The 23,681-nt window shown below is 31.4% G+C and overlaps 3 protein-coding genes across 5 annotated transcripts in view; 2 read left to right on the plus strand and 1 right to left on the minus strand.

Annotated features, from left to right (window-relative positions):
• LOC119667813 (26S proteasome non-ATPase regulatory subunit 2-like) overlaps nucleotides 1–23,681 on the minus strand; it is a 26,314-nt gene continuing 2,633 nt past the window's right edge. The window contains exons 1-5 of one of the 3 annotated variants that reach the window (XM_038077145.1): nucleotides 8,998–9,071; nucleotides 3,157–4,205; nucleotides 2,124–3,090; nucleotides 1,387–1,730; nucleotides 1–951 (exon numbers count right to left, since the gene is read on the minus strand). In XM_038077145.1, the coding sequence (XP_037933073.1) occupies nucleotides 16–951; nucleotides 1,387–1,730; nucleotides 2,124–3,090; nucleotides 3,157–4,197 (3,288 nt within the window). In that variant the 5' untranslated portion in view covers nucleotides 4,198–4,205; nucleotides 8,998–9,071 and the 3' untranslated portion in view covers nucleotides 1–15. Of the gene's footprint in view, nucleotides 952–1,386; nucleotides 1,899–2,123; nucleotides 3,091–3,156; nucleotides 4,206–8,997; nucleotides 9,072–23,681 lie in introns of those variants that run through there. The other 2 variants (XM_038077143.1, XM_038077144.1) reach the window with 2 other exon arrangements.
• Nucleotides 5,737–13,985, plus strand: LOC119667815 (glutactin-like). The gene is made up of 7 exons (XM_038077147.1): nucleotides 5,737–5,989; nucleotides 11,024–11,170; nucleotides 11,230–11,742; nucleotides 11,802–11,937; nucleotides 12,027–12,217; nucleotides 12,277–12,595; nucleotides 12,653–13,985. Exons 1-7 carry the CDS (start codon nucleotides 5,774–5,776, stop codon nucleotides 12,778–12,780), a joined length of 1,650 nt encoding a protein of 549 aa, XP_037933075.1. The 5' UTR covers nucleotides 5,737–5,773; the 3' UTR covers nucleotides 12,781–13,985.
• Nucleotides 19,604–23,681, plus strand: part of LOC119667814 (glutactin-like) — an 11,011-nt gene continuing 6,933 nt past the window's right edge. The window contains exon 1 of the mRNA XM_038077146.1: nucleotides 19,604–19,885. Coding sequence (XP_037933074.1) covers nucleotides 19,658–19,885 — 228 coding nt within the window. The 5' untranslated portion in view covers nucleotides 19,604–19,657. The remainder of the gene's footprint in view (nucleotides 19,886–23,681) is intronic.

Below are 23,681 nucleotides of genomic sequence, written 5' to 3' on the forward strand. Positions count from 1 at the left end.
TTGTAATAGAATAAATTATATATCCATATAACTTGGATTTTTACGTAAAATGACAAATCCTTCTAGAACTGCACTCAAAGATATATATTCATCTGTGGTAAGTTCGGCGCGCTCTCCCATTGATAGCAAAATTGGTGTGGTTTGAGTTTGAAAACCTGTAATTAACTTTGGATTACCGGCCTGACCAACTGTATCCACTGCTATCCCAACGCGAACTGACACTTGAAGTTGATTCATGTTTTCATCAAATGTCATTAACATACGGGATTGTATAGCAGGAACAAGTGCATACAGTAAGTAATGTGAGTGTCCCATTATCAAATTTTTGGTGTCTAATAAAGAAAATAGAATAGTTAATAAACCAGCTACAGCCATAGGATTCATTATTTGTCGATCGCTATGATACGGGCTAAGTGTTAGAGTTCCTTTACCAAGATGATTGAGTCCCTGTGCAATACGCACCATAAATAGGGTACTTGGTACTTTAGCATAATATTGAGCTAGCTGACGTAACATGGCAGCATTGCGTGCATTATTAGTTCCTGCGCATATAAGACCCATAGCAAAGATGGCGCTTTGTGCCACATCGGTATCGCTATCATGTGAGTATTTACTCAACATCTCAAGTATTATCATTTTAGGGTTTGATGCATATAACAATCCAATTGCAAGTGGAACGGCTCTTCGTACACATGGTTCGCAATATCGCAAAAGAATTCCGAACATACGGGTGCTCATTTCAATGCCGATATCTTCACCCATTGCAATTAAGGCTATTCCCACGACCGTTATTGATTGAGAAGATGAAAGATCGGTTCTGATCTGATTCAGTTTTTTGGCTTCATGTTTTTGCTTTAGTTTCTTCTTTTCCTCTATTGTTTTATGAATCTTATCTTCCATTTCTATTTTTTTCTTTTCATATACTTTCTTAATTTTTTCATCCAGTTTTGTCTAAGTAGCAAAAGATTCAACAAAATATTTTAGTAAATTAATATGTGCATTACTAATCCAGCAGCTACACTGGCAAGATTTTGGCAAAATTTTTGCATAACATACAAATTTTTTGGAACTTGCCAATGTGTAACGAAAATTTATAATGCAGCTTTTTAGTAGGAAAATACGAATATTCGAAACTTGCCAAAAACTTCCGGATGTGTATGCTGGGTAAAATGAACTACCAATTTTTAGTTTATCATAGATAGATTACGTTCCTTTAAAAGTGTTCAATATAAGAAAACATTTAAGAAAGGTGTGGATTGGACATTATAATATGTGGATGAAAATAGTTATTAATCAGGTTGAAAGAACTCGGTGGTGTAGTTTAAGAGAGATAAATTAATTAATTTGTTTTTTGAAGTTATTTTTTAAACTAAATGTGTAACTAACTTGAAATTTGTTGACGTCCTTTGTTTGAGGCATAGTTTGAACTCCTTGGTTGTTAACTAGTACAGAAAGCAAGGCTTTTTTGTTTTCTGTACATTCTGTAACGAGTTGCGCATTTTCCTTGACATTCTCCTCAAATTTTTCCATATCAGTACTGGCATTGACTTTCATCACTGTATCAGTTTGTGTACTAACTTCAATTTTTCTTCCACTATTGTCTTCTAAACGAAATTCAACTACATCTTCGTTTTCCTTAATAACGGCCACATTGTCTGTCTGTGTACAAGCTTCAGTTTTCTTTATAATTTTTTCTTTTGAACCTTGGAGTTCCTCTGTATCATTCTCAGCTGTAATAATTTCATATATATCATTATTTTCAGTTTCTAAACCAACCCTGCATTCAACTACATCTTCGTTTTCCTTAATAACGGCCACATTGTCTGTCTGTGTACTGGCTTCAGTTTTCGTTATAATTTTTTCTTTTGAACCTTGGAGTTCCTCTGTATTATTCTCAGCTGTAATAATTTTATATATATCATTACTTTCAGTTTTTAAACTAACCCTGCGTCTCCATTGGCTGTTTTTGGCAAGTTTTCTCCATACATTATTGCATTTTCACTAACACATATAACTTTGTTCACAGTTAAAATCAGAAAATAATGCATATATGTTTTCGAACAATAAAATCTTGTCAAAGTCTAGCCAATGTAGTCGCTGAGTAAAGTGTGCGCTTTTGTTACCATTATTTTTATTTTCCATATACAAAACATTTATGGTCATATCTATGAGGACATCATTTTTCTTACTCTGTTTCTTGTCCTTATCATGTCGTCTATGTTTAGTTTTAACTTTTCGGGCATCATGTTCAACGCGTTCATCTTTGTTGTCTGTGGGTTGTTTGGCGATTTTCTCTTTACAGGATTTATGCTTTGAGGGGTAGTGTTCTAAGCATATATGCAATAGTTTTTGAATTTTAAGCAAATTCCCGGTACCAGCATAAGCACAAATTTCAACTGTAGTAGTTGTTAGAGATTTAAAGGGTTGTTGTAATTTTTCTAATCTTTGTATAAGTGCGTCAGCAGATTTTTGTTTGCCTAAATATATTAAACCTAGAGCCAACCACAAAAAACGTGAAAAACTGTTTTCTGCTTCCCTGATCGGTAAATTACTTATGATACGATAGAGAAGTTCAGTAAGTTCCACATTGCATGAACCAACACTTACTAATCCCAATGATAAAGCGGTAATACCTAACACTTCCATACAAGGTTCCATCATATTTTCAAATACAGATTTCAATGTTTTAATAACTAAGTTGCGATTTGAACCAGCATAAGCAAGGCCTAAACCGAAAATTGCACTAACTTTTATAGGCTGTTCTTTTGATGCCACATGCTCAGATAACAGTGCATGAGCTGCATCTACTTCACTGTTTATGCCGCAATTTACAATTCCACAACCAAGTAACGCACCAGCCTTAATGTACACCTGTTCGCAGTACATATACTTATCCAGCATTGTCAAACCCCCTTCAATATCCCATAAGTATACCAAGCCATATGAAGCAGTTGCTGACAACATCGCATGATCCTTATTTCTATATATCCACTTGTTACCATCTTCTGAGAGTAATTTTTCTACACAAAAGCCGGTATTTACAAAACCATTCACGAAACTAGCAGCAAGATTTTGCTTAGCTGAATCAATCTATTTAAACAGAAATCAATTATATATATAATCAATTATGGAGTTTTGTTAACTTATTCAACTTACTTTTCTAACTTGCAACAATGTTCTGGTACTTTCCAAATTAGTTTTGTATATGTTATCAGGTGTTTTTGGTTCCATTATGTCAAGCTCGTGAGCAAAACTTAGGAAATATCTACTATAATTTCCATTTGACATAATTTCTACAAGTGCTTCATTATCCGATTCTTCTAAGTCCAAGTCTAGGCATATTTGTTGACGTGCCAACATTAAAGCCAGTTGTTGACGTTCAGTGTAGTCTTTAGTTTCGTTAAACACTTCCTTCACTTTGTCTATATCATTCAGGAGAAAGGCACAAAACATGGACTGTGAAGCATTTTTGAATTTACGAGTTAATTTATATAATGTATTTAGTGCCAGTTTTTTTTCCGGCTCTGTAACATAGGAATGACAGGACTGCAAATAAAGTGCAACGCGTGGAAATGATGAACTATCTACATAATCATGTAGAAGATGTAAATGATCAATTTCCATTAGGAGATCACATGTTTCAATCTCGGCATTATGTTTCAAATTATGAACTACAATTTGCTTAACCAGTTCTATAAGTTGTAAACGTTTTACGCTTGGCGTTTGAAAATAACCATGTGTAATTTGAAAAGATAAATGACGCACATATTCATGACCCCAATCGGTGATTCTGCTATTTGCATTACATTTCAGGCGATACAAAAGGCAATCTTGTTCACGTTTTGAAGTTATTGATAGAACGGATAAAATTTCAGCAAAAAGTTCACGACTATCTTGATCAATAATAAGTTCAAACACCGCCTTCATAGTCTCATAATGGGGAGCTAAATATTTTAGTGGCTTGGGAACAGAAGTCATCGTCACGGTAGAGGCGCGTATGTAATAGGCCAGTCTCTCAAGTAACTGCTTATATGATATATTTAATGGATTTTTCAGAGCTATTATAATAGATTCTAATTCATGTTGTAACAGCATCTCATCCTTCTCCAGTTCCATTGAGCAATTTTCCATTTCCACATCACCTTTATTTGTATGTATTGCAAGAGTTTCAACTGCTTTTTCTTCTTGCCAAGACATTTTTAACTCTAATGAAAAAATATATTTTATATTAAAAAGAATAATTTAAACTTATATTTGATTTTTTATAAAATGTTGATTTGATTGCAGTCGACTCTGCTTAGAAGCAGACGAAACTTCCAGTCACATTGTATGTGACGGTCCAGCCTTGATTTAGGCCAGGAGGAGGTCACTGGGTTGAGAATTACTTTCCCCTTTTGACATTAGGAGGTCTTCAATGGCTAACATTTTAGCTTTCATTCGAAAAGTGGAATATCTTCTGTTCGGTTAAGGTCTGTAGCAGCACGAAAGATCAACCATGGTCGCAACTATGGTTCCCTGTTTATTTCTATTCTATTCTAAATTCTATCGTAATTTTATAATAAATAATTTTAAGGTGAATGTCTGACATTACGACTGTTTTTATCAAAAATGAATACTAGCCATGCTATGCAGATAGACATATGACGAATGATCGAGGCAGTATAAGATTGTTTCTGGACGTAACCAAGAAAGAGAGTATATTCTGCACAGAATCACATCACAACTGTCAACTTCCTACTTTTATTAATATTTTAATACTTTATGGTTGTACTAAAATTTGAAAAGTTATGAATATTGAAATATAGCCCCACAATATTATACTTTTTTGCTTTCTTAAGGCGTAAATTCGGATAGTTTTTATTGAGCAACAATATTTTGATAAATGTGACGAGGTCATAAAATCTCTCTGACGTGACAAAAGTTCAATTAAAATTAATTTCTTGCAATTATTCCAAAATTTTTAATTTGTTAAAATGTTAGTAAAATAAAATGAATTAAACTTTTAACGTGATCATGACTGTATGCATAACATCAGAGACGACCGCCTATTTGTACCGCTTAAATTAAAAACGATAAATTGAAATATATGAGATGTCTTATTAATAATAACCATATTACATTAGGCAACAATATATTCACAAATATATAAACAAAATAAGGCATTAAATAAATTAAATTAGTAGGTTATATATATGCGTTACAAGTCTGCGTTACAAGTGTGCGGCCAACTTTTCCGCACGGCTCATCAAGTATGTATGAGAAATGCAAATAAATTGACGAACCAGTTTTGAGATACTGCAATTTTTTAAAATGAACGTGTTTTTTAAACTGGCTCATCTTTGATATCCTGTATCTCGACAAATATATAGAATGCATTCATCTTCATTTCGATACAATTATTCCCTTCCTCAAACCGAATTATCTTCTGACATTTTTAGGAAAAATTCTGTACTAAAGTTTATAAATATGAACATTATGAATATTAAGATAATACTTATAATATTTCAAATTATAAATAACTGCAATAATATCTACAAGACTAAAAAGTGTAAGTCATCCATCTGGTGTCATGTTATGATTACTAAACAAATTAATACACGTAACTTTATTGTTCCTACTGTGTCATTTATTAAGTAACGAAGTCTGTTGTAGATTATGAAGATAAAATTATTTTATTTTATAAATATAATATATTGTGATTATGATCTGAATTTTGATAAGATGTGAATAGCACGTTCAAAATAAATTTAGTTGCATTTAAATTCTGAATGAAATGAGAGGCCTATTCGTCGGATTCTTACTCGTCATATTCGTGATAAATTCGATTGCCGTACCTGCCCAATGGAAGAGACCGACTATAACTGTTGATATAAAGGGACAAGGTTCTGTCTTGGGAAATTTTGGTACGACATTGTGGACAAATCAAAAATATATGCGATTTCGCGGTATTCCATACGCTGAGGCACCTAGTGGAAATTTGCGATTTAAGGTAAACACTCATATTTTTGTTTTTGTATTTTAGTGTAATGTGAGCTAATTTTAAAATTGGAGCTTTATCTTAAATTTAAACAATTTTTAAACGATTTTTATAATTTTTAAGGAATTACTATTCATTTAAGTAAGTACATTACTTTGGACGATAATATATTTTATAATTGAAATTTCAGTTAATGTTGTTGTTGTTGTGATTTGAGTTAGTGCTATTGCGCACTTTTACTATTTTATAGCTGGGGGCTTTTATCCCTGCCCCACCGTAGATAAGCATATCTTACTGTGTGTTCTGAGGTGAAGTTAAGGTTTGTTAGGGCAGGGTTGGGCAACGTATCAACGTGAATAATTTTAGAGCTCTGTCCTTGATATATTTTTTCACTGAGTCGATTCTTAGATCTCTATGCATGTCTGTTTTTCTAATATACCAAGGAATCTTAATCTTCTTAACGCCAAATTTTGTGCTATTTGTAATTGTTTTATGACAGTATTTGAGGTTTTGCTCTATGTTACACATCCGTACAGTAGTGCGGGCCTAAATATTTGAATATTGATATTAACTTTAAGAAGATGTAGAATTTTAGAGCAATTGTTCCGTTTGCATTTCATATGTTTATACCAATTAAGCCATTAGTCAAAAGTGACCCCTAGATATTTTATGCTTTCCTCCCACCGTATCTCCGTGTCACCGACGCTCCCTCCTGAAGGACGCTGCCTGCTCTTTCGTGTTTTGAATATAGCCTTGGTTTTGTCGTTGTTAATTTTAATCTTCCATTTCTGGATGTATTCACCTATGAGGCCTATAGTTCTCTGTACATATATGGCATCCAGGTCAGAGTAGATCAAGCACGTGTCATCGTGTTAATGTTATTCTTTGATTTTTTACAAAATCCTTAATCACAGTTACCTTGAATTAATAGGAATTACACATGTCAACTCTTCTTTGTCACCCATCAATTATTTAACGAGTATATAACAATTGGTTCAAGGGCCTGTTGGGTATATACCCGTATAAAAGTATGTCCAAACAGTAGTGGTACGGTACAATATACGATATATATAACTATTTAGGTATATAGGATTGCGAAAACAAATGCGATACGTTATTTAATTGTATCACTGCAGTACTGCATTCAGGTGATGTTTTTGACAGATGTTTTTGTTAAAGAGGTGACTGTTTAAAATGATTATAAAAAGATTGTTGAACATGGAAAAAGTGATCTATATTATATAAAAAAAACTTATATAATTACATTTTTAAATGAGTAAAAGCCAATAATTAATTTAAATGAATTTATTTAAAATATTGCTAAATTATACAAAGCATAAAGAATTTTGAGGGTTATGTTATGTAAAGTGTCAAGGGATTGTCATTGAGGAAGAGAAAAACAAATTTGTAGGTTCTAATTTGGTCATGAGAGCTGAGGCTATCTGTGCCTCGTCATTTAGGCAAAGCATTGTTACACTCTACATAACATGGTCCTTACTGAGCCAATTTCACAGTTGTAACGTAAGTCTGTCATAAGTCCTGCTAGAGTCATTAACTTTGCGAACTTAAATGATACTTAGAGTTTTCAGACTTAAATTATGACTGCCAAATCGGCCCTTACAGTACTACACTGTTCCGCATATGTTTGCCATTCCTTGATTATATCGTATCTACAGAACATATGAGATTATATATGTACCGCGGTACCATACCGTACCGCATCTGTTTGAACGTACCTTAATACGTGTACTGTACTTTATTCAAATATATGTATGCGTATATTTGCGACTTATTTTGAAATAAAGCAAAATTTTTTTTTATCGTTATTACCTATTAATATTAAAATTATATTTACTTAATTATTTGTTACTAAAAAAGCACTGCAAAACAAATGTAAGAGATAGAAGGATTGTGTGAAATCAATGGAATTTGGTTTTATTATTAGTTTACTAATAGAGAATAATAGAGAATAACGAAAGACCTTTTAAACTTTATGCTATGGGCGCGATTGCGGTTATTAAAACAAGTGAAAGATCTCCACCATACAATGCAGTACTACTTTGTGGTTACACAACTAAAAATAATGTAGACTAAACTATATTAAATTGATGTAGTTATGCGAACGGAAGCCATTCCAGCTTTAACTCAATAACGACATCCGAGAATCGAAGGACGAAAAACGAACCAAGTCGTCACATGATCTACTTCGGCTAATCTTTTACTTCAGTGGGGCCACTTTTTGAACGGTGCGCTATCCCAACGTCCCACAATATGTATATTAATCTGGATGTCAGTAAGCTATACATAGGCTAACTGTCTATATAGATGTTAAAGATTGTATGACCAGGTTTCATTTCTTCAAGATACACTTCTGTTTGATTGTATTTCTGAACCATTTTTTCCATTTAAGACACGGAGTCATTTAGTCTATATAAGTTAGACTATTGCGCTATGTTTTGTCTATTGAGTTATTTTAAATTGTTCTAAGAGCAAATTCGCATGTCATCATCAGCATTCCCACATATGTTGCGAGAAGGCTTTTAACAGCAAGTTTGATATACCCTTAGGTATTATTGCCAGATCAGACATCGCAGTTGTCTTTAAAGATACCGTTGTGCAGAAAGCAGCGAGAAGTTGAATATTTTTTATTGATTTGAGATGTATCAATTTCCATATTGTGATCCACCACATCAACGCATTATAGACAAAGATTAGACTATAGATTATAGAGTAAGTTGTTGCTGTGTATCACCAATCTACTAAATCTGAAGATAGATTCTGACTAACACCTACCATTGTTTTATATATTTCTGGTGGTAATAATGGCCAGAGGTAGCTGTATGAATTCTCATAGGCTTTTAAACTCACATGATAGAGAAGATATTAAATCAAATGTTCTCAGTACACAATTTTAGAAAAATCTTAAGTTTTGATAAAAGAATTTATAATATATATAAATATTTTAATATATGACATATAACATTAATGTACAAAATAAATATAAGTAATATTTAACTTACAGACTGTTTGCTGATGATTATTAACACCTTTCCCTCAAATTCTTTTAAACACTAATAAAACTGATAAATGATTTGTAAGAAGAATAATATATTTTTGAATATTATATGATATTTATATGACATTTAATTTAATGACAGTTGAATCAAATATTAATGGACTTGAATATTTTAATGAGTGTTTTTAAATTGTAAATATTAAATCGTTATATGTCATACAAAGTAATTAATATAAGTTCAAAATCAATAAATTTAAATAAATTTTTGGAATAAAAAATGGCTATATTAAATTCACCAACTAATCGAATAATTTCATATATGACGACTGTATTTGCTTGTTTTTACATGGTGCAATAAATTGTATAAATTGTATAAATATGCCGCAATACTGGATTCACACGAGAGTTTTGTTTGTAATTTTAGCTGTCAAAAATTTTCATTCTGCGTTGAAAGCAAAAACAATTGAAAGCTAAAATTAGAAACATGACAGCTAAAGTTACAAAGAAAATTCTCGTGTGAATCTAGTATATAAGAGGAGTTCAAAGCGAAAGTTGCAGTTACAAGTTCGATAATAAAATTTTTTGTTATATCTGCTTTATCAACAAAGTAAGTTTAGTTTAATCTAAACGACTGCTTATTTATACATACAATTATCGAACCTCATTAGCATTGTTTTGTATGGATTTTAAATAAAAACTAGCAATTATTGGTGTTGGTGTGAACGTACTTTTCAAAAGGGACTATTGTAATATTTAGTATTTTGGATTTGGCTTTAAGTGAGTAAGTATTGGATATGAGACAAGAAGTTTTACAATAATGAAACAAATTATATGTGTGGCGACCTCACATATCTAGTCAAATTTTACTCAACTCACTCACATATTACAATATTACAATCTGTAGTTAAACGTAAATTTGCTATATTTGATTAAGTTTTATTATAGTAGAACTGTTTTCTGTTTTTCGATTGATTCTAAAAAATTTAATTTGCAGAAGTTGTTTAGCTTTTCTAATTGCTACCAAATAAATGATCATACACTACGTTTATTTGAACTACATTCCGAATTTTGTCAAATTCCGAATATCATGCAATTTAATATTGGAGAGCTTAAAAAAACGTTACCAGCTATAAATATATTATGTTGAAGCTGTTTTGAGCCAGTGCACTTAAACATTTTTACTCTTTCTTAACTCGAGGTATTTTCAAAACCCTCACTTTGACCTTGACCCCTTGACCTTGACTTGATAAAATTCCAATATTTTTTTCAGCCTAGCATTGACACGTATTAACAAACGTATTAATTTAAGCGTCAATCAACGCCACATTGGAATAGTTTGCTCTATTCCGCCGGTACCAATGAAGAAATTCATGCAAGTTATAACTTCCACCTTGGTAAGATGCGAGGACTACCTACTGACCTCTGCTACAATTTGGGCTGCAGCACCCGGTTTGAAACGCACACCACGACGAATGAATGACAAGCAAAACATTCTTCCCGCGAATGTTTGGGTATTAACCACAACCACTTGGAAGCCAACACCAATGGCTTCCAAGTACAGCCGAAGCTGTCGGACCACTGACCCCCGAAGTGCCAGATAGCATCATCTCTGGTCAGATGTCGCAAGTTGCCGCCCACAACTCACTACCACTGGCACTTCTTGCATAAGTGCCAGACTGGCACTGGGGGATTTTAGTCGCCTCTTACGACAGGCCATCCTAACCGCGGGAGTATTCTTTTCCCCTCTCCGCAGGGAACCCAACGAGTACAATACAACTATGCCAGTTTTTTATGTCCTCATAATCTGATAAGGTATGACTTTGAAAAGTTTTAACAAATGTTCTGTTACGGCTAGCTGACTTGTAAAAAAAATATTATGTTGATACATTTTATGCGTATTTTTTAAATTACTGTAACATAAGTTATATTATATTTATTATTATTTTATTATATTATGTAATTATTATATTATATTATTTATATTTTATTATTATTATTTAAAAATTTCTAAAAAACTTTATATTTTGTAGGCACCAGTTGCCCGACAGCCATGGAATCAAAAATTTGATGCTACTAAATATGGCCCTCATTGTCCAACAAAGAGCTACAAACATATTGGAAGGGATTCAATTATAGATGTTGAAGATTGCCTACATTTATCTGTATTTACCAAAGATGTAATAAATTTCTTAAAAGCATTTAAATGATTAAATAAAAAATATATCTTCATTTTTAGTTAAGTGCTAAGAGATCTGTTATGTTCTATTTACACGGAGGTGGATTTTATTATGGTGCTGCTGCCGATCATCCACCTCGTTATTTACTCGAAAAAGATATTGTACTTGTAGTACCACAATATCGTGTAGGTGCCCTGGGTTGGCTAACCACTTTTACACATGACATGCCGGGTAATGCACCGTTTATGGATATACTCTTAGCGCTACAATGGGTACAGGAACATATAAGTGACTTTGGTGGTGATCCAGATAATGTGACAGTATTTGGACAAAGTGCGGGAGCAATAATAACAAGTGCTCTACTTTTAAGTCCTAAAAGTACGGGTCTTTTTAAACGTGTCATATTACAGTCTGGATCTATAATGGGACACTCGTCAATAAAAAAGGATCCACACAGGCAATTTGAACGAATTTGTAAAGCTTTGGATTGTGGTGCATGTGAAATTAACAACGAAGTACATAGGTGTTTAAGAGAAGCAACGGTGGATCAAATACTGGAAGTAACACAAAAAGTAAATTTGAAATAATGTTAGAAGAAATTTGTTTTGGATAGCATTTTGTTTAATTTAAGGAGTCCTTTCGACCCGTCGTTAATGATATCAATGGCATTATACCAGAACAACCTGCGGAACTCCTACGAAAACTTAATAAATCGATTTCTGTTATGACTGGGTTTACAAAAGATGATGGTTCTTTCGTTTTAGCAAGTAAATATACAAAATATTTTACTTTTTATTTTATTTTAAAAATAAATTTTACCTACTTAAATTTTTGATGTCAATGATTTGTATTGTAGAATATTATGATAAAATGAAGAAAGTAAATGGTGACTTAAGTACAATAACAGTGCGCCAATTTGCTGACGGAATTATGAATTTAGTTAATGACAGGACACGTTTAAGTAATAATTTATTAACACGTCTGTTATTTACTCCACAAATTTTGAATGGAACTGCTCACAAAGAAGCACTGTCAGCTTATTTCGATGTAAGACTTCTATTTTTATATATATATAGTACATAACTAATCGTTATTATTGAAAATAGTTATGTACAACAATTTATATGAAGTCACCAATTATTGCTTTTGCAACCCAACTAATAGAGAAGGATTTAGCTGATATATACTTATATAGCTTTGATTATGAAGGTCAAAACACTCGATTTGGCTATGATTTGGGAAACGAGCATTATCCTTTCAATGGCGGCGTACATCATTCTAACGATAATATATATTTATTTTCCACTCATTCTTTGAATGATAATGACACACGTATGGCTCAAAAAATGGTTGAACTGTGGACTTCATTTGCTATTGATGGCATTCCTAGTAGCAGCGAAGGACCTTCTATATTACCAATGAGTTGTAAGTGTAGTACGGCAAAATAATTTAATTTATTTTATCTCCAAAATTTGTTTTTAGCTCCTAGTGGACCATATTTTCATATAAACAATGAGATCACAATCAGTAATGATGTTTTGGATGAGCTTACATCAACACTTGATGATCCAGATAACAACAAGCTAGATAGAATAAATAGAGAATTTTAATATTATGTATAGTTATTTAATTACAAATCGGGTTGTACTTTACAAAACTTGTTTTTAGATGATATCTTAAAGAAAAAAAGGGGAAATATTTATAGAAAGGTGCAAGGTTCAGATCAAGGTTAGTTAGCCTATTTACAAATTGAAACAAATTTGTGTTAAGGAATTGTTAAAATGAATGAAAACATAAAAATTTATTATACATTTTTTTATTAAAATATCATTTATAATATATATTATTGATATATATATTTCCTGGTTATTAATTTCAGCTGGTTGGGAAGTCAGCTAGTTAATTTTATATGATCTAGTTTGTTTGAAAAAATACTTTAATACAATTTTCTACGTTTAAGAGAATATTCTTCCCTTTAATAAGTTTTATAGAGTATATCCAAACTAAATTGTTTGCTGTGAAAATCTCAACTCATTAGTTAATCCGGTTAATCCGAATAGTATCAAAATTTAGACTAAGGTCATATGCAGAACATATCCTTAAAAAGCATCATCGGCTTTATTTAAGTTTTTAGACAGTTTTATATGCTTTGAGTTTTATGGACTAAGATAATTAAGCAATTATATTTAAGTGGACTCATAAGATCATCGTTATAATTTAACCTATCCTAAATCGATGTGATATGGATGATTAAGCTTTTATGGTAGTTTAATTAATTCAGCATTAAACTTGTGATCACAATTTGTAAAATATTTGAGAATAAATTATTGCAGAATTTATTTCAAAACTACTTGAAGAATATTTTGTTAAATTTTTCAAGAATTTTAATAATTAGAGAAGATATAACACCGCGATCTCAAAATCTATTCCGTATTAACTAATGAGTCAAGATTTTCGCAGCAAACAATTTAGTTGGGGTAAAAAGATGGAGTAAAAGGGTTAATTAGCTGTTGTAAAAAGATGGAGTAAAAAGGTTATAAATATTCTTGGTGTTGTCTGGATCAAAAGTAATCAACCTATTTTTGTTGAAACTATATGAGTACCAAGTCTTAATGGTATGGGTAATTGTATGTGATTAAGTTGTACAACTTGGTCGCATGATGATTGTCACATGTAATTAAATAATTAAATATAATAATTATGGCAATAATTAAAAATAAGTGCATAGATAAATATAAAGGGAAGCTATACTCATAACAAAACACAAGAATTTTTACTTCTTGTTTTTATATCTAATAGCCTTATAAGAAATCTTATATACCTGATAGCTTTTCACATTTTAATGGATTTAAAATAAATATTATTGTATATTTAACTATATCAAACTATATTGGTAATGTTAACATAGAATGTATGCTAAATTAAGTAATATTCATATTTGTGTATAGGTAGACAGAGATATTTCCAAAACAGATTTCAAACGTCTGTTTTAGAAAGAGGGGATTAACAAAAGTTTGGTAAGTTGACTACAAAAATAATTTTGATTTTATTTTCAATCTTCATTTTTTTCCCACAGAATTTTTATTGTTTTCTATACATACATTATTGAAACCGAAGAATACAATTTAGAAAACAGTCCTTAAAACAGGATTTTTTCAAGAGATTAACTGCACTACTTATCTCTTAATTTACTAATTTACTAAGAACCTTCAATTGTTTTATTTTTGGAAACAACCACAAATATATGAAACTAGTGGTACGGAATGTGATGTTTCTTGATTTTTTCAATCCCTAGTAGTGCAATGAAGATGCTTGTTTTTCTTCAACAATATGAACCGAGAGCATTCTCGTGAATCGCATCCATGTATTTGTGCTTATTTTAAAAAATAGAGCAATTAATCTCGAAGTTACAAACCTGGAAAAATCTGGTTTCGGGGACTGTTTTATAAATGGTAATAATTATAAATAGTTTCCTAAGAAATTCGAGTCTTTAGAAGAATAACAGCTATAACTAGTTTTTTAGTAAAGTAAATTAATGTCATTACTTCTGTTTCTGACCTCTGCTGTTTTAACAAGTAGATTAGCAATTTCTGGGCCTCATACCAATGACTGTTACGTACTTTTTAGTTCGTACTAATAGTACCAAACTACATCACCTGATCTAATTTTATTGAAGGTCGTGGACGCTATTTTTCTATTTTTGAAAACAGTATTAAGTAGAATGCATCTGCAATTCTTTTCAAGCGTCAGTCAAAATTAAAGAAGCTCATCGGTTGACTTCCTTATATATCCAAGGTTCTTGATTTATATGCACGATACAGTCGGATTTAATTTTGGATTTTCATTAATTACGAATTGCTTAGAAAAGGTTCCTACATCATCAAGATGATTTTCAGTCATTTTCACGAGATCTGCCTTCTTACTTCTTATATACTTTGCATATGCTATTTGGCACTCATGAAATATTTCAGCAGGCTTAAGTTTATCCCAAATTCTGTAAAAAATGGCAGGACAAAAAATATCCTGTGACAATTATAATTAAATTTTCGTTTTTTTATTTTCATTTGGACTACTTGCTATGCAATTTTAAAAAAAATGTCGCATTGTCAACTAAGGCCATGTGCGAATTCGAGTAAATTGATGGTAAATTTAGCGAAATAGTTAATTATGTCGGTATGGCAGCGAATGTTGGTATTTATCTGAATTTCGAGTAGGGTAAATTAGATAAAAATTATGTAAATCAAGCAGGGTTTGAATTGCTGTTGCTAATTGCATTGCTTGCATAATTGCTAACGCATTGCATATGAAAATGAAATAAAAATATGCATTAGCAACAGCAAAAAACGTAAACTGGTTTCATTTTGATTGCTTGCTAATAGTCAATTTTACATTTTTGACTATTATGCATTTGGAATATATGCAACTTGCTTGCTTATGCGTTAGCTGCTTGTGTTTTGCTATTAGCAAATGTATATGGATTTCTTCTTTTTGTTTTTTTTTTAAGGGAATGTGTACGCATTATTTCTTTGTTGGTGCATTGAATATAGTTGTGCAAAATTGTAAGTAATGTGTGTGCGTACAATTTGTATGCAATTAATATTATTTTATCTGTAAATAGATTATGCCTAAATTTATGTTTTTTTTAATTATTAAATTTATGATATATATGATATATATGATATTAATTATTAATTATTAATTTATATATATATATATATATATATATACAGTGTTGTGCATAACAAAAGCAACCAAAATTTGCCCATCAAATAAATAAGTTTTTTGTCTACTTTTTACTTTTCATTCAAAAATCTAAATACACAGTTTTATTTGTTATTGTATTAGCTATTATAAAAAAACAACAAAATCTACAATTCTAAATAATGGGTTAATTAATTCACACAAATAATAAAATATTGCGAAATGCGGCTGTGCAGAACAATAGCAACTTTATTTATTATATTAAATTTTTGTATTATTTTTCTAAATTTTGTATAAAGCCCTTTGCTTTTTATTACTTGGGCACTTATACGGGTCATAGGTGATATTAAATTGTTAATAAAACTATTTGGAATTTTACACCATTCATCTTTCATGACCTCAAACAATTGGAAACTTTTCGACCCCCAAAGCGACGTTTGAGAATACCAAAATGTTCTCAATTGAATTAAAATCAGGTGTTTGGGCTGGCTAATCTAAAATTGGAATTCCATTTTTCAAAATCCATTCTCTTATCAGCTTTAAGGTGTGTTTTGGGTCGTTATCGTACTGATATACCCGTCGGAGTGACATTTTTCATCCGCCATGGGGTACCATATGGGTCTCTAAAATTTTTTTGTACACATGTTGGGCTATTATTTGATGAATTTCATGAAAAGATCTTAGTCTAAATCCTGAAAAGAACGCTCAAATTATTACTGACCCACGCCCATGCTTCACAGTCGCTTGGCAGTTACGCGGATACAAACGTTTTTCTTTTTCGCGACGTACTGTGCACATCCCATCAGAATTAAAGATGTTAAATTTTGATTTATTGCTGAAAAAAATTATTTTCCATTTAGTAAAAGTCCAATTTAAGTGATTCCACGCGAAATTTGATCTAAATGAAGTATATTAATATTAATTAAAAAGCAAAACAAAAATCTGCCTCTTTTGCTAATGCTTTTTAGTCAACATTGGTTTTTTGACTGGTCTGTAACTTTTGAAACCGGCTTCGAGAGTAAGCCTGCGTACAGTATTAGAGTCAACACCTTGTTTAAGCTCGGCTACGACCTTTTTCAACGACACGAATGGTTGTTTTTTTTGTAATTCTTATGATGTTTCGATCAATTCTACAAGTAATCTTAAGAGAGCCTTCACCCAAATAAACCGTTTTAACGGTATTTTGTCTAATTATATTTTTTTATAAGCTGCGAAACAATAAATTAATTAATTTTAAATATTTTGGCTATTTCATTTGAGCACTGCCATTTAAATATTTTTCAATTCTTGCTTCTTTAAACTTCAAAGTATACGTGTCACGAGCCATGATAAAAACGTACTTCCATTACCTGATTTAATATTGAACTATTCTGTGTTTATGTTCTAATTTCCTTAAAAACATAAATCACAGCATAAAAATGCAAAAAATCAAAAAAATATCTTGCTAGAATGCACTTTGGTCATAGATCTATCATTGCTCTTGTCTCAGTTGCTATTGTTTTGCACAGCCGCATTTCGCAATATTTTATTATTTGTGTGAATTAATTAACCCATTATTTAGAATTGTAGATTTTGTTGTTTTTTTATAATAGCTAATACAATAACAAATAAAACTGTGTATTTAGATTTTTGAATGAAAAGTAAAAAGTAGACAAAAAACTTATTTATTTGATGGGCAAATTTTGGTTGCTTTTGTTATGCACAACACTGTATATATATATATATATATATATATAAATTAATAATTAATAATTAATATCATATATATCATATATATCATAAATTTAATAATTAAAAAAAACATAAATTTAGGCATAATCTATTTACAGATAAAATAATATTAATTGCATACAAATTGTACGCACACACATTACTTACAATTTTGCACAACTATATTCAATGCACCAACAAAGAAATAATGCGTACACATTCCCTTAAAAAAAAAACAAAAAGAAGAAATCCATATACATTTGCTAATAGCAAAACACAAGCAGCTAACGCATAAGCAAGCAAGTTGCATATATTCCAAATGCATAATAGTCAAAAATGTAAAATTGACTATTAGCAAGCAATCAAAATGAAACCAGTTTACGTTTTTTGCTGTTGCTAATGCATATTTTTATTTCATTTTCATATGCAATGCGTTAGCAATTAGTCGTTTGACAAAAATCGACTGGTTAATATTTATGCATTAGTCAAAATATGGTTGCTTTTGCTAATTTTCAGCAAGCAATTCAAACCCTGAAATCAAGTGTTACCATTGTGGAAATTTTATGAGATGTTTAATAAATAAATATATAAATATAAAAAATTTTATCCAAAAATAATAAATAAGTGCAATAAATAAATAAATAAATATTTACATAAGTGCAGTGCAAAACATCCCTAGAAAATTTTAATTTACTTTACCTCAATTTACTCGAACTCGCAAACGGCCTAAGCATTCGTTTGTTTTTCTCTTTGTAGTATTTGTTTGTAGAAATAATAATAATATTTATTTATTGAAATTTATTAAAATCAATAACGCAATAATTCCATTTCTACTCATTTAAATGTCTGGAAATTTTGACCATACAGACATATAATATTGTCAATAAAGGGTTTTACTACAGATATCTGTATTTGAAAAGTTCTTCCTACTTTGGATTCTCTCTTACACATACGTATGTATATTACGTTACGTGATGTTAACTTAACGTTATAAATTAGTAAATCATTTTTTTTTTTTTTGTGGTATCGGACCTGGGTGAAAAATCTTCAAAAGATACAAATGGCCCGTACCATTTGCATGCCCGATTCATGCACGACTCAAATTGAGTCATACATGCCTACGGACTAAAAAGTCCCCTACATTCTCAACTCAAAATCCTGAAAATCCCTGCAGTACGACCAGTTAAGGTATTCCTTCACAGGGCAGGTTAGAAGAGCACTTAGCGTGCATTCACTCCGATTGTGTACTAAGTATTTCGTCCGCTCTAACAGTATTTATTGTTCTAGAGATTATGCTCTTGTAAAAGCTCCATTCTTCGATGCTTGCCAACATCTGCATTACCATAGTAGAAGGGCTGGATTCCCCAATTAGTGTCTCTAGATTTTGTCTAATATCTACGAATCTTATACAGTCTCTAATTATGTGGTCAGGACTCTCAATTTTATCTGGACAAGACTGGCAGTACGGGTTACTTGCTAGCCTATCGTTTAATTAGTAAATCATTATCTTTCGAAATTAGTGTTCAATTGTGTTAAATTATAGTAAATCAAAGGAATGGACCCATGTTGCCTTAATAAACGTTTACGTTAAAAACAACGATGAAAACTTAATATGCCTTTCTATAATATTATATGTGAAAGATTAAATATAATAAAGTATAATATGTATTTTTTGAATAGATCACATAAGTTTTTTACTTTCCGGAAAAGTACTTTGAAAATATGTTATAACAGTTGTTACTGATTTTTTTTCAATAAATCAGTCACGTTTGAGTAAACATAACTGCATATAACAATAGTTATAAAATAGTTGTAAAATGCTCTATTAAAATCATAACTTCAATACATTCATTATTTGATATTTTTTTTAATTTAGCCAGCAATTAAAATGTGTAGATTTATTTATCGTTTAATTGCATACCAAGTAACGTAGGCTACTATATTGGAACAATTGAAACAAATAGTTTTTTTTCTTTGTAATATATAATATATTCTGATTATAATCTGTATGTAGATAAGATGTAGAAGTACGTTTAAAACAAGTTTAGTTGAATTTCATCAGTCAACGGGTTCGGTATGAAAGGTTTAGTTGCCGGTTTCTCTATAGGAATTTTAGTGATAGTCTGTATTGTTACTGCCGCACAATACACGACGTCGTTGAAGTACCCGTCTGTGACTGTAGATATTCAGGGGCAAGGTTCAGTTTTGGGAGACTTCGATACTACCTTATGGACAAATCAAAAATATATGCAATTTCGTGGTATACCATATGCTGAGTCACCTCGTGGAAAATTACGATTTAAGGTAAACACCAATATTTTTTAATTTTAAATAATTGTGCCATAGAAATCAATAAAAGTTTTTAATAGAATTCTTTATGATTTCATGTCAATTAAAATGACTTAACCAGTCTACACGTATCTGAATTAATTATTTCGCAAATCTTTTTTTCTTTGTTTTGAAAGGGAAATTGTTTTGTGATTTTTTTTTTGTGATTTTTTTTTAATTAAATTTATAAACGTGATAATTCCCATAGATGTTTACTGTATTTTTCTATGTTAATACACTTAAAATGTATAGTGCTCGTTTTTTAAGAACTGAAAGAAATTTAAGTTATAGTGAAGCTGCTAAAGATGAAACTGCTCTTAGTGTGAGACTATAAAGACATTTAAAAGGTATAGTAAGGAACCAGTTAAAAGTTTAAACTCTATATCTTGGTAGTTGCAAGAAAATTATCACAGAAGCAGGGTCTAAAACCCCAACAGTGCATCTCCCAATATGTACGATATTTTTTTAACATGAAATATGTGTTAAATAATGTTAATTTTTCACAAATGAATAATTTGCTTATATAGTATAGAATTTTTCTAAACGCCAGTTAAGCTTGGTTTAAGAATGTGTGTTAAAAATATATGCATTATATTATTTCATAAAATAAGTACTAGATAGTAGTACTCCAAATATATTTACAACAAATATAAAGTAATTTGAAAACTTTTAGTCAAAAGGGCCGTGGTTAATTTAATAAATGTTTATGAAAGCCCTGACTCAAACAGATGTTCTGAAGAAATTTGTAGGAGCAGGACCAAAAGCATGTAAATGTATGGGGTCCTAGGTTTTTAGTTTGGACACAGACCGGTTCTGGTAAATGATACAAACTACTTTAAACAATTCTATTATATTTATAAACAGATCAAAGATAATACTTTGTTAACTGGGTCTTAGGTCTTATCCTGAAAAACAATTTTCTTAAGATATCCAATTATTCACAATAATATATTGTCAAGGAATTGATGATTGAAGGTGGTACAATCGATATAATTACAAAAATAACTTTTGCCACACTGTTTCATTTGTTAGCCTGGTGTGAGAGAGATCAAAACAATAGTAAAAGATGCATATCCTGAACACCAATATAATATCCTAATACCATGAAAACCCTTAAATTTGCATTTTTATTATACAAAATAATCTACAAAATAATCTACATATAGTAAACTGTAAAAGCATGGACATAGAAGTCATCAAACTTTTTGTACTTACATGTTGAAAGACTGAACTATTATTTCAGATAAAATAACTGTTTTTGTATAAGTCAACGTTTTATTAAATTTTGATTGCTCAGTACTGAATCATCTACCTTATCTTATACATAAACTTTTTCACTGCATAAACCTATTTTCAAGAGATCCTGAGCTCAGTCCACTTGTACATTTCATAGTTATCTATTACATATATCTAAAACATGAAAGATTAAAACGGAAGAATCTCGCACACCTTCAATGTGCTAATAAGAAATGGTACTTACAAAAAAATAAATAAATATTAAAAAGACCCATTTGAATAAACCTACTTAGTTAAAGAAAACTGAATAAGAAGAAGGTGATCTGTCGAAATCTTGTGTTGTCATACCAGAAATAAAAACTGATAAGACAGACTTTAGCTAAATCTTCAATATAATAATAATAATAATAATAAGGATGATTATATTATTAGCTGAAGTTGTGTTTCAATTTTTTCTGTGCTGGAAAAAATTTTATTAAAAATTAAATTTAAATTTTTTTGACAGAAGTTTCAAATTTCCTACTCTATTAATTCACAGAAAAGATATTAAATACTTTTGACAATTAAGTTTACGAGCTCCCTAAGAACTCAAGAACAACTCAAGATTTTAAGGGCCCTCCCAAGTGGGAGGTACAATTGGATATTTACTTTATTGGAACAACAGTTAGAGAAGAACTAGTGACACCATGTCTGAAAAGGTTAATGAAGTAGATATATCAGAGCCCCCTGATATTCCTCTACAGGCTAATAGTGAAATCACAACTGAAATGGTCAACATCAGTGTGAAGGAACTCTTTGAACTTAAAAAATTCAATGAAATTCTACAAGCCAACTATATCAAACTTAGGCAGCAATTTCAAATGCTCCAGGACCGGTATTCTGATTTGGAAAAACAATTGAAGCTAAAAAACCCAGTAGCTACTGGTAATCAATTAAATAATAATAAAAGGAAGAAAGTTTCACCGCCTTCTCCAGTTAGCTCCCCCCATGACTCCGCTGGCTCTAATGAGGAAGAAATGGAGATAGAAATTTCTGTTGCGGAGCCTGACCCTTTTAAGATTGAAGATACTGAAATTGATTTCCCGAAATATAATCCAAAAGTCAAATCGACCAAACAGGTGAAATCAGTTGTAAAGAAAAGACTTCCTAAAACAGCACCAAATTCAACAGCAGTCAAGTCAATTTCAACAGGAAATTCTCAATTCCCAACTCCTGAGCGGATCTCTACGCCTGAAAACATCCATACTAATGGTATTGTTTCTGACAATATAACGAATCGAAATCTTTTACAACCTGTAACCTCAAATAAGAAAGTAGGCAAAGTTGTACCTATTGTACTCCGTCGAACCAACACGTGGAACTCTTTAGTCAAGCAATTTTTAACAAGAAACATTAATTTTAGCGAGGCAAAGAAGGTCCGTTTGGGCATACAAATAACTCCTGGCACCATAGATGACCATCGCAAGATAACAAGATATCTAAATGAGATTAGTGAGCCATTTCACACCCACTTTCTTCCTGACGAAAAACACCTCAATATAATAATTAGAGGTTTAGAAGGTCAGAGTATAGATGATATTAAAGAAGATCTTGCAGGCCAAGGATTTAGTATCTTTGAATGCCATTTTTTGAAAACTAGACAAGCTGCCAGCAATTTAGTTAAAATCAGACTGCCATCTGACCAGAAGAACATATATAATGTTTCCAGTATTTGTCATTTAAAGGTGATTATTGAAGCCCAGCGCCCTCTAAAAGGTCCCCCACAATGTCATAACTGTCAGCAGTTCGGGCATGTCGCTACTAACTGTAGAGCCACACCAAAGTGTGTTAAGTGTGAGGGCTCACACCATCACCAACAATGTACAAAACCACGCGATGTTGCCCCGATTTGTTCGAACTGTGGTGGTGGCCACCCAGCCAACTATAGAGGATGCCCTTGCGCTCCGCAAATGCTGAAGAAAAAGAATGTCTCCACACCAATTTCTACGGTCAGTTCTAAAGTGCAGCCTTCAATTTCTTATGCCGATGCTTTGAAGAAGGGAAGTACAGCTGAGCAAGTTTCGTCCAATTCCCACTTGCTAACCTCCCACATGGAGAAGCTTTTAAATAATATGCAGATACAACTTAGTACAATGATGAAAACTATGATGGAGTCCTTGTTACAAAGTTTAGTGCCAACCCTAGCTTCTTAATGAGTTTGTCATCATATCGACTTAAAATTGTGACGTGGAATGCCAATTCCATTATTAACAAGAAACATGAGGTCATCCAATTCCTGCATGATTTTGAAATTGACATTATGTTGATCCAAGAAACGTTTCTGAAACCTGCTATCCATTTTAAAATTCCCAATTATGTTGTTTACAGATCAGACAGAAACTCAAGAAGAGGTGGTGGCACAGCCATCGTGATTAAATATGGCATTAAACATCATGCTACAATTTGCAACCAACAATCGCTCGAAACAACATCTGTACTGGTTGAAAGCCAACTTGGTAATATAAATTTTGTGTCAGCATACAGGCCACCAAGTTTG

This window comes from Teleopsis dalmanni, chromosome 1 (assembly GCF_002237135.1).
Source record: "Teleopsis dalmanni isolate 2A chromosome 1, ASM223713v2, whole genome shotgun sequence".
Taxonomy (NCBI): Eukaryota; Metazoa; Arthropoda; class Insecta; order Diptera; family Diopsidae; genus Teleopsis; species Teleopsis dalmanni.

What these genes read in the sequence shown, in the direction of transcription:
- LOC119667815 (XM_038077147.1), top strand. Translation starts at nt 5,774, where the DNA reads ATGAGAGGCCTATTCGTCGGATTCTTACTCGTCATATTCGTGATAAAT. An exon ending in GTGGAAATTTGCGATTTAAG is followed by an intron (nt 5,990 to 11,023) that starts GTAAACACTCAT and finishes TATATTTTGTAG; the next exon opens with GCACCAGTTGCCCGACAGCC. An exon ending in TATCTGTATTTACCAAAGAT is followed by an intron (nt 11,171 to 11,229) that starts GTAATAAATTTC and finishes CTTCATTTTTAG; the next exon opens with TTAAGTGCTAAGAGATCTGT.